Genomic DNA, 11,781 nt, shown 5'->3' with positions numbered 1-11,781 from the left:
CAATGAATTATTTTTCTTCATTGTATTTGGTCATAAAAAAGTAGCTCACTTCTAGTTGTAAGTCTGCCACAAAATCTACCTTGTAAACAATTTTATCAGGCAGTGTTATGCTCCACCTTTTTGTGGCATCACTGTGTTCTCATTCATATAGGATTCAAATGCAAGATTCAGTTTTAGCTTCTAGAAGTGGTTTTTTGAATTGGCTAACATCAGTGGCAGATTCCTAATAGAAATGAGAAGGATAAAGAAATGCTTTCATAACAAAGCTGAAAGACACCAAAAATTTACACCAAGGCTTCAGAAATTTTTATTAAAATATTTTAAAAATATGTGCATGATACACAGAAGAAAAAAAATGCATTTTAAGTAATATGATTTGAGCTGCCAACCATATTTCTTTAATAATTTTAGTACACATTTATCTTCTAAAATAAAAAACCTGACACAGTCAAGAAAGAAGCATCCTGGTTTTATTTAAAGCAAGATTAAAATAAAAAAAGATAATTGCTTCAGAACTTGGAGATTTTAAATTATGAACACGTTACTGCAAAATGACATCTGGGGATTTAGGTTGGAAAGTTCATTTAGAAAGCATTATAAATCAAACTAAATACTGTCTATAATCTGTGAGACAATCTAAGGCAATCCCATTGCACATGGAACTCATTTATCTACGTCCACTGGTACCCAGCTGCCCAGCTGCCAAATTCATTTTGTGCAGACTACTGACAAAATTGTGGAGACATCCCAGAAAAGAAAATGCACAGAAAAATAATTAGCCGTGACTGTTGAGCAGATGTAGTACAAGCTCTTCATCCTCTGCCAGAGAAAGCCCAGTATCTAATGGCAAATAAGGGTCCTCCTCTTGGCTCAATTTCGCCTTCTTTCTTTTTACTGGAATTTCTTCTGCTACAGTACTGTTGCTATAGCTTCTTTTCTTTCTTTCACTCTTCTCAATTTCACTGCAGAAACAAATCAATTAGTCTTTTTAACAACTGCAGTAATCAATATCATCATGTAATCAAACAGTTCATTTTAAACAAGGCAAATTTATGTCAAGATAAGAGCAAACAAAAATCACAATTCAGAAGGCAGAAGCAACAGAAGCCGATGAACTCTGAATGTCTAAATTAGAACTGCTTTCAGGCCCAGGTGGTGGTGGATGTTCTGCTGTCTTAATTGATTACAGTATATCAGATATTGCTATCAGTCTTAACTAGTATTTGCTGCCTTACAGAGTGACAGACAACTTGACAAAACTGATTTAGTGATGTGTCTGTGGGCCTTGACATACATTCAAGACCTTGTCTAAAATAAATATGCAACAAATATAAAAATATGAGAACTGTCATTTCATTGGTGAATCCTACACTTCATACAGTTTTGATGTGGGTCCATCTCACTCAAGCCACTCTTTCCCCTTCTTTGAAAAGCTTTCCTTGGAATATATTAACTACCTCTTTGTCATGAGAGGAGGAAGAAAAACCCAAACCCAGGTATTTTCCCTAGTGAACTCCTATTTCTTCTCCTGCAGTCTTCAATCTGGATGAAATGGCTGCATGTCTATTTTAATACTTTGAATTCTATCACATGACAGCAACAGGAGAAAAGCCCAAGCTTTCCTTCTTCATGTTTTTCCATGCTTTCCTCCTTATCTTCATGTGGTATTTGTCCATAACATAGAAAATTGCTATAAATCATCTCATCTAAGATTAAAATAATCTAATTAACAAAATCTATTCTAAAATATAATATCCATGTACCAGGTTATAGAGAGCTGGTTGTCCTATGCTGTAGGGTAGAATTCATAGCAAAAAAGGCAGAATGTAATCCCTTGCACCCCAAACCATTCTCTCCAAACAAGTTAACAGAAATGAAATGTCATTCTCAGTTTTTCATGTTTGTATTTTAAAGAATATAACAAAAATAAAAATGTAACTTCAAAGACCTGAGTTTTAACAATCTAAAATAGTTATATTCAGATTTTCAATCAAAATCTGGCAGATTTCTACACAGAAGATTCAATTTACAGGGAAAAAAAAAAAAAAAAGGTTTCAACAAGTCCTTCAGCCCTTCTACAACAGGGCAACCCACTTATTGGATGAGGGAAAGGCTGTGGATGTTGTTTACCTTGACTTTAGCAAGGCCTTTGACAGTTTCCCACAGCATTCTCCTGGAGAAACTGGCTGTTCATGGCTTGGATGGGCACACGCTTTGCTGGGTAAAATAATGGCTGGATGGTCAGGGCCAAAGAGTTGTGGTAAAGGGAGTTAAATCTGCTTGGCAGCCGGTCACAAGTGGTGTCCCCCAGGGCTCGGTGTTGGGGCCACTCCTGTTTAACATCTTTATTGATGATCTGGACGAGGGGATCGAGTGCACCCTCAGTCAGTTCGCAGATGACACCCAGTTGGGTGGGAGTGTTGATGTGCTCGAGGGTAGGGAGGCTCTGCAGAGAGACCTGGACAGGCTGGAGCCATGGGCTGAGGCCAACTGGAGGAGTTTCACTAAGGCCAAATGCCGGGGGCTGCCCTTGGGCCACAACAACCCCCAGCAGCGCTACAGGCTTGGGGAGGAGTGGCTGGAGAGTTGCCAGTCAGAGAGGGACCTGGGGGTGCTGATTGACAGCCGGCTGAACAGGAGCCAGCAGTGTGCCCAGGGGGCCAAGAAGGCCAATGGCATCCTGGCTTGTGTCAGCAGTAGCGTGGCCAGCAGGGACAGGGAAGGGATCTGAGCCCTGTACTCGGCACTGGTGAGGCCGCACCTCGATTCCTGTGTTCAGTTTTGGGCCCCTCACTACAAAAAGGACATTGAATGACTCGAGCGTGTCCAGAGAAGGGCAAGGGAGCTGGTGCAGGGTCTGGAGCACAGGTCGTAGGGGGAGCAGCTGAGGGAACTGGGGGGTTTAGTCTGGAGAAGAGGAGGCTGAGGGGAGACCTCATCGCCCTCTACAGCTCCCTGAAAGGAGGGTGCAGAGAGCTGGGGATGAGCCTCTTTAACCAAGTAATAAGCGATAGGACAAGAGGGAATGGCCTCAAGTTGCACCAGGGAAGGTTTAGACTAGATGTCAGGAAGTATTTCTTTACAGAAGGCGTTGGAATGGGCTGCCCAGAGAGGTGGTGGAGTCTCCATCCCTGGAGGTGTCGGGTCGACATAGTGCTGGTGTAGTTGGGAACTGTCAGTGTTACGTGAACAGTTGGACTAGATGATGTTCAAGGTCCTTTCCAACTTAGATGATTCTGTGAAGTATTTTTTAATTGCTTTAATTTTTATAGTTGCTTAAGTGTAAATGTAATGTTTGTGAAATGTTTCATTCAGAATCACTGTTTAGAGACTTAACAAATAGAAACAGTTTTATTAAGAAATAGCTTAAATGAGGGAATTCTGTCCTTCAAACCAACACAGCACAGGAACCGAATTCAGCCATCCACTGTCTTTTTCCATTAATAGGACCAGTTACCAGTTTGAGAAACACTGGTTTCACCACTCACTGGAAACTAGCCTAACCCAAACACTAACCCCAAAACATGGCAGTTTGCAAGAAGTTCCTGAATGCTGTCTGAGAGGGATTGGCAGCACAACACCTCCTCCTCTTCCTGGCTTGTACACTGTGTTTCCTGGCTGCATCTCCATCGAGACAAAGGAGTAGCATGAGATCCTATGGCCTTGCACTGGATGGCAGATGTGTGACCTGCCTCCCTCTGTCATCCATCCCACCTTTCACAGATGAACTGTGCCAACTCCTGCCTACTCATTACAGCACAGAGAGAGGAGGCAAATCCTGTAAGAAACATGTTGCATTCCCACAATTAAAACAAAAAAACCCACTCTACCTTTATATTGCCCTTACTTGCCTATCCAAAAGGAATAGTGTAAAACAACCTGACCTTGTGAGAGATGTCCCTGTCCATGCCCATTTTTATAGGTCCCTTCCAACCCAAACCATTCTATGATTCTATGAATAGCTGATGACTATGCACCACATACTTTTCCTAAAACCGGGACATTTCAAAGGATATAACAACTTTGCTGGCTTTGAAATGTTATTTGCATGGGGCTGGCTTTTCAGTGCTTGCTAAGAACATTCAGTTTACTCTTTTTCTGGGGAAAGGACTTCCCCTCTCTCTCCACTGGGCTTAAGATGTTCCATAAATGCTGAAACTATACTGACAGTATATGAAATTACTCTAAAGCACTGAGACTTCCCACTTTTCCAAGTGGCCAGTGTGCATTTGGGCTGGAGTTTTGTGGTGTTCACTTTGATCAGAACAAAGTATAGGGGTGCACTTCAAAAGGCTGAAGCCTCATTAAGTAAAAGCATTTTAGCTTGTTTGCAGAAGAACTAATTATTTCCAGCATTTGAATGGACTCTGAAGCCCAGTTTACATTCATAATCGACTAATGCTTCATCTAGGACATTAGTGCAAAACATCTTTGCAATTAAAACAATGCAGAAATCTCACAAGTTATGAAACAGCAGACTAAATACCAAAAACTATATTCATTTTTGGAATTTCAGAGGCCCATAAGCCCCGCTGACTGTAAGGTGTAACAATTAAATTTAAAACACATTCAAAAGGAACTGTGAGATTTCTAATTTTTTCCACAAAAGAACATCAACACAATTGTGATTAATTTTCATCATAAGCTTTGTAGGAAGATTATGCTGAGTCAAATTGTTTCTTATCATTACTGCGGGATCATGATGCTCTATTAGTGCATACTAAAGATGTACACAAGTTAGCAGGCATATTTTCACACTAATGTGACCCCTACTGGGCTGAAGAGCTGGAGAGGTGAATAAGGAGGAGTGTATAACACAAGAAGCAACAGCAGCAAAGCCACCAAGCAATGAAGAGAGCTAAAGGCTTGTGTTTTCATGATGCACAAAACCTAGAAGCAAAACAGTAGCTGATAAAGGCAACTTATGAAGGAAAGCAGAGTCATGTGGAATGTGCAAATAAGATGTTCATAATTTTAATATGCCGAGAGAAGACAGACAGTGCCTGTCCACAGAATGGTTTGGATTGGAAGGAACCTTTAAAGATCAGCTAATCCAACTCCCAACCCTCTTCCTGCAGGATGGATTTCTACCAGCAGTGGTTTGGGTGGCATGCAGGAGGGGCTGTACTGCTCTGGGGGATCAGTCAGAGATATAGCTTTTACAAAGGGTGAAAGTGTCAATTTTAAAATGAACCGGGAAAATCAGCAGGAGAGATGTCTGGCACTCCATCTGGGTGCTTCTTGTCAGCTGTTTAGACAGAAAGCTCTGTGGAGGAGATGTAATAGGTGTAATTCTCAGGTGCACATGTAAGAAGGCTGCGTGTGTGAAAGCAGACAAGGATGACTACTGCACTTACTGTCAAATGAATTCCTCCTTCGTCTCCATTGACCAAAGACCTGTCAGCCCACCCTGCAGAGCCAATCTTTTTATTGTTGGTCACTTCCCATGGACATAAATGGCCCCTTATTCCTCACAAACACACAAACTGATGCACTACCAGCTGGTGTCCAAAAATAGCCAAAAAATAAAGTTATTCAAAGGTGAACTATTTTCTAACAGAACAATGCAGTTAGAAAGCAACCCCACAATTCAGATCCAAACCAAAGCCAGTGCATCTTTTCATTTTCTATTTATAACACTTAGAAAGTAGAATGTGCAGCTGGATTACATTTCCTTCCTTTTACCATCTGGTGCAATTCAGCTTTTCAGCCTCCTGAATGACCCATGAGGTCTGAAGCTGCCTGATGGAAGGATTTACTGGGATGGGATCTGTTTACACAAGCAAGGAGGTACTAAGACGACTTACCAACAGGCACAGTAATTTCTGTGGTCACTGTTTGCACAGCTGTAACAACACAGGAAGATACTACCATTTGATAGGTAATATTTATTACTCAAACACCAAAGCACAGTTTATGAATCCTGTCCCTTAAGTAAATGCCAGCACATATGAATGGTGTTTGGGAAGGAGGGGATCTAACGATGACTCTGATAGCTATATGCCAAGAAACTGATTTAACTACTAAATAATAATCTCACAAGTGTTTTTTGAGGAGATACCAGGAAAAATAGAAAGCTTTTAATTCTTAGTATTTAATTTGCTTTTGGGCTTCAAGGTATGTCTTGACAAGCTGTGAGGTTTAGATTTTAAGTGTTTGAGAGTCAGCCATTTGCAATGTGTGGCCACACAGCCAAGTTGCTGTTGTTTAAACAGTGTCGTTCTGTGAGATCTCTAGACAGGCTCTGCTTCAGTTAACATTTATGAGAGCTTACTTTGGAGCCTAGGTTTACCAGCAATGCTCTGGAAACAAACCACCCTTGACAATGAATTGCAGGCCACGAGTCAAGTTTCCAAGCTGCAATATAGCACACACGAGCTCTTTCCCAAAGAAATGTACAGGAATAATAAATGAACCTGCTAATAAAATACAGTTCAGAAAAGTTAGGAATAATTTATCCCATAAATATTCGCATTCTACTAATCAAACATGCTGTGCCACAAACCTTTTTCCACATAATAAATTTTAATTCACAAGGCCATGGCAGCAATCCTAATGAAGATTAATTACTGCAGTCCCTTCCATAAAGCCCAGTGCAGCTTCTTTCTTACTTGCTGTCAGAATGCTACAGCACATAGAAATGGTAATGAAAATGTATCGTGGTGTGTTATTTCCTGGATCTGGGCAGACTGGATCCATAGGCTGAGGCTAATTGTATGAGGTTCAACAAGGCTCAGTGCTGGGTCCTGCACTTGGGTCACAACAATCCCATGCAACATTACAGGCTTATCTGGGGGTGTTGGGTCAACAGCCACCTGAATATGAGCCAGCAGTGTGCCCAGGTGGCCAAGAAGGCCAATAGCACCCTCACTTGTATCAGAAATAGTGTGGCCAGCAGGACTAGGGAAGGGATTGTCCCCCTGTGCTCGGCACTGATGAGGCTGCACCTTGAATATAGTTTTGGGCTCCTCACTACGAGAAAGACATTGCGTGGCTGGAGCATGTCCAGAGAAGGGCAGTGAAGCTGGTGAAGGGTCTAGAGCACAAGTCTTATGAGAAGCAACTGAGGGAACTGGGGTTGTTTAGCCTAGAAAAAAGAAGGCTGAGGGGAGACCTTATCACTCTCTACAACTACCTGAAAGGAGGTTGTAGCAAGGTGGGTATTGGTCTCTTCTCCCAAGTAACAAGCAATAGGACAAGAAAAAATGGCCTCAGGTTGTGCCTGGGGGTTTAGGTTGGATAATAGGAAAAAATTCTTCACTGAAAGGGTTGTCAAGCATTCAAACAAGCTGCCCAGGTTGAGTCACCATCCCTGGAGGTATTTAAAAGATGTGTAGATGTGGTGCTTAGAGACATGCTTTTAGTGGTAGATTTGGCAGTGCTACACTAACAACTGGACTTAATCTTAAAGGTCTTTTCCAACCAATTTCCATGATTTTATGATTATAAGATTCTCTTACTGGACATTCCACTGATGTAAATCAAAACAGCTATAAACTATTATTTATAAAAAACAACTGCAGGAAAAGGGACAAATAATCTACTTGTAATGAAATACCAGTGCAATGGTACTAAACACAAAAGACAAGTCTGTCTTGGAGCTAAAGTACCATAATCTGGAAGAAAAAAAAAATTAAATGGAAACCAGTCCAGCAGGAGTGTCTGCTTAATGTTTCTTACTATTGTATGGGAAGTATACAGAAGATTTGATGCACTAAAACCAACCATCAGCATATCACTTCTGCTCTGAGCTCACCTTTAGTTTCTAAAGGCTCTCGTGGACAAGTGGCAGTGGATTCAAATCAGGTATCTGAAGCTGTAACAATACTTTTCTTTCCTGTTCTCACTGTAAACACTGCTGCTTTATGGTGAGCAACACCTGACACGGACCTGAACCACAGGAGTTTCCATTCAGTGTATCTGGGCTAAGCAATTTTAGCTTATCTTTATACACCAGTCCAAAACCTGAAATCATTCAGGGGTTGTCATGCGGATCAAATATAATATCAATTCTCTGGGTTGAAAATGCTCCAGCTAGAGGTGAGTGTGGCTTCAATGAAACTATTTTGATTTGCTGTATGTCCCTCTGTCAGAGGCTTCCCTGAAATGTGCTGCTGCCTTTGGAGATGCTGGTAACCACCTACCTAACCCTTGCAATGCATTCACTCCTCCTCAACTTCATCTGACACTGACATTCTTAAATCTGTTCCTCTCCTTTTCTTTTGTGTGACCACTATCATCCTCCAGTTGTTGATAGTTAACTTCTGAACTGCAGAGTTTCAGCAAATACTCATTTCTCCTTTATTCATGCAGACACTTGCCAATGACATACCACTTTATTTTATTTTTTTTTCTTTAAAGGTAATTTCTGTGGCTGACAAGTTTACAGAAACCACATCAAGATCTAGTCTGATCTGCAGAGCACAGGTTACCAGATTTCACTAGGAAATTCTACCATCAGGTCCATTTCGTATAGTGAGATAGAGTATAACTATTACAAAGATTTTAATGGGATAAGAATATCACATCTCTGTCAACAACAATCCAATGTCTCAATGTCCAATTTTGCAGCTATACAACATGATCAAGCTCTTAAACAGAGACCTTTTATAATGTCTGTCATAGGGTGCTTTTCTGGCCATCACAACATTAAGTTCCAGCCTTCACAAAGTCACAGATATGACCTGAATAATAGGGAGCACCATGATTTTCAGATGAATCATCTCAAAAGACAATGTAAAAACCACACCAAGAATCACATGAAACTTAACAAGTTAACTGGTTTAAGAAGAAGATATAAGAAACTGCAGTTTGCCCATAATTTTCATAAATAAAGGAAGGTACACAACCAAGGAGCACTGACTGCTGACTTGCACACTCATCAGCTGGTGACCAGCTACAAAATCACAAACAGAACAGTACCACAACTAAGACGTTTCTCCTCTCCCCTCATGTCCAAGATCTTTTTCCCTGCTGATCTAAGAATTAATGAGGTCAGTCACACCTAATATTTAAAGGAGGTAACGATGAGGTCAATCATAACTTCCTCAACATTTTTTAAGAGGTTGAGGGATTAGAAATATCAGAAACTCAGTTTGATTGCAAAATGAATATTTAAGAAATCCAGCTGCATTTCTTCCACCCTATTCGATACACTTAAATTTTTCACCTCATTAACAATTTACATTGATAGCCTTAAACCAAATATGATGAATGTTTCTAGATATACAAAAATTAATCTCATATTACATGCTTGGAGTCATTAATTACTTTACTTGTAGAGGTATGGCTAGAAGGGAATTTTTTTCAAAGGCAAAATTAACTCATTATTTGTATAGCTCCCCCAATTTGAAGAAAAATGCTGGGGTAGAGGGAGATTAACAATGTTTTTAACTTATTAAACCACAGACAGATGGTCTGTATTTAAAGACTTATGAAGGAAGATACTCTAGGTCTCACACATTTGCTTTGAATTATTCCTTTCAGAAGCTTTTTTTTTTTCCCTTAAAGCAAGTAGCAGCTAGTATAGCCCAACATATTTCTGTTTTAATCCAAAATTTTGTGCAGTATCTCTGAATTTTGGAAATATAAACCAGAAGAGAGTTGTATTTTCTAATCTCAAAGCCTAATTTCACTGTGTGCTACTCTCAGCTGATTTGTTTTTGTTAAAATCATTAAGTCAATATTTCCCAGCCCCAAAAGCAACTCATCATACAATTCAGTGACAGCACTGAGTGGCCTGAGGCATAAGGCATTTAGCAGAAACCCCTCCTTCCCGCTAACAGCAAGATTCTTGCCTGTTCTCACATTTATTCTTCTTGGTGTGCCAGATCCCCATCATCCTCCTTCCTCTTTTCATGCGTACATCTCCTCTACCTCTCTCCTCCTTCATGCAAAATCAATACTACTTCTCCATGGCCTTATACTCACCACCAGTCTCTTCAGAGATCACTTTCCTTTATTCAGAGGCTTACTGATCATTCAAATTCTCTTCCTTGTCTGGATTTCATCTTTATCCAGCCCTAAATTAATTTCCTTCACTGCATCTTCCTCTTTCAGTTGTGCCTCTGCTTTCACAAAATCCTCACAAGTCTCCAGACTACACTAAGTCTCAAAGCTGACATCTGAGCTAGAGAACAGACCATTGCATTTTTCACCCACACACACCTAAAAGAAATGTGGCTGCATCAACACTGCCTACTGGAAACAGTCCTTGGCCTGTCCTACTGCACCAAAATACACTGGGATGTTGCCCAGAAGAGCTCTAGTTGGCACCATCTGAAGTCACAGCAGTTGTGGACAATACGGACAATCATTTGCCAGTACTTAAACCCGCACCTGGCCAAATCCATTTAGCCTGTAAAGACATGAATGATGTTCCCTAGGCAGGCTCAAGCCCGCACAGGATTAATTGCCACATGCTGCACTGTAGTCACCAATGGCTCTTAATTCTAACACGCTCCTTTCAGGCACTCCTAGAAATGTGATTTTGTCCTGGACCCAGTCATCTTCTAAATCTATCTATCAGTATGTTGTCATCCACTGCTCTTAACCTTGTGAGCACCCCACAGTTTTTCACTCTCCTATTCTTTTTGCATACCTGCCCTGGCTGTTCTCACCAATCACTTCAATTTAATTACTATCCTTAGCAATGACTGACAAATCCACTCACTCCCAGCCTCTCCCCAGCTATAATATAATACAATATCAGTGTCTCTGCTTCTGGAAATCGCTGCTGATAATAAACTCAAAATTCTAGTCTTTGATGTTTCAGGTTTATCTGTAGCACTGTTCCCATCAGAGCAGTGCCTAAACTGATGTGGCCTCCTCTAGAAAGCTCTGTATGTCAGGTCTAGTTAGGCTGTTTGAAACTGCTCTTTGGGTCCTTTTTAACTCCTGCTCAGCTTAAATGCTTGAGAAGAACTTGAAGCAATCTGATTCACTTTTTGCAAATTTCAGTCCTCTTGCCTTCTTAACATAGGCTGAAAACATCTACTATCCATTGCCCTCATCCTCCAGCAAACACAGACAAGACAGAAAACGAGTAAAGCATGAATTGTGTAAAGATGGAAAAATGAACAAAAACCTTTTAAAATCCCATTGGATGAAGTTAAGGAACTTGCTTATTAAAAAGTCAACCAAAAGTCAAGGCAAACAACTGAGACCAGTACTGTGTCCTGAAGATGACAGAGGCTGGTTATGAAGCTTCAAGTGATAGCAGTTCTTCAGACGTTTGTTATTCCAAAAATGTCTTGCTCCTAGCCAGGGAAAGCTTAAATGCCCAAAACTGATACCAAAAGAGTGACCCAGCCAGATTATAACCCCCCAGAGCACTAAATGGATATGACAGATTTACACAAACATTTTACTTAAGGAAGTAAAACCAAATTGCAACTCTAGACATAAAATTAATGCAAAAAAAATGTAACTGTGCAAGGCAGCAGGGTTTGCAGGGCAAGAATGTGCTGATATTGTATGTGAAAAATCATAAAATTTATGTTTTAACAGTTTCTTTGCAAGACCACCTTTTAAAGAACTGAATAATGTTGAGATTTTAAATGACCATCAACTACATTTTCAAATATATAGAAGACCTTAAATTAATATATCATCTTAAATAAATTGTAACAGAAAATATGTTTTATCTGATGAGCCTTGGTGTCTCTTATTAAAAATCTGAAATATGATTTTTAGACAAAATAGCTTCCACATATGACTAGGTTCCAAAGAGCAAATAAAATCCAACCTTCTAAATGAATGACCCTTTGCCAGTCAAGGCAA

The 11,781-nt window shown here is 40.3% G+C and overlaps 1 protein-coding gene across 1 annotated transcript in view; it reads right to left on the bottom strand.

Annotated features, from left to right (window-relative positions):
• Positions 1-290: 290 nt before the first annotated feature.
• Positions 291-11,781, bottom strand: part of DDX10 (DEAD-box helicase 10) — a 188,554-nt gene continuing 177,063 nt past the window's right edge. The window contains exon 19 of the mRNA XM_026857252.1: positions 291-962. Within this exon, the coding sequence (XP_026713053.1) occupies positions 776-962 (187 nt within the window). The 3' untranslated portion in view covers positions 291-775. The remainder of the gene's footprint in view (positions 963-11,781) is intronic.

Source organism: Athene cunicularia (genome assembly GCF_003259725.1).
Source record: "Athene cunicularia isolate RWA chromosome 1 unlocalized genomic scaffold, athCun1 chr1_part1, whole genome shotgun sequence".
Lineage (NCBI taxonomy): Eukaryota > Metazoa > Chordata > Aves > Strigiformes > Strigidae > Athene > Athene cunicularia.
Note: the sequence above shows the minus strand (reverse complement) of the source record. Positions and strands in the feature narration are given on the sequence as shown.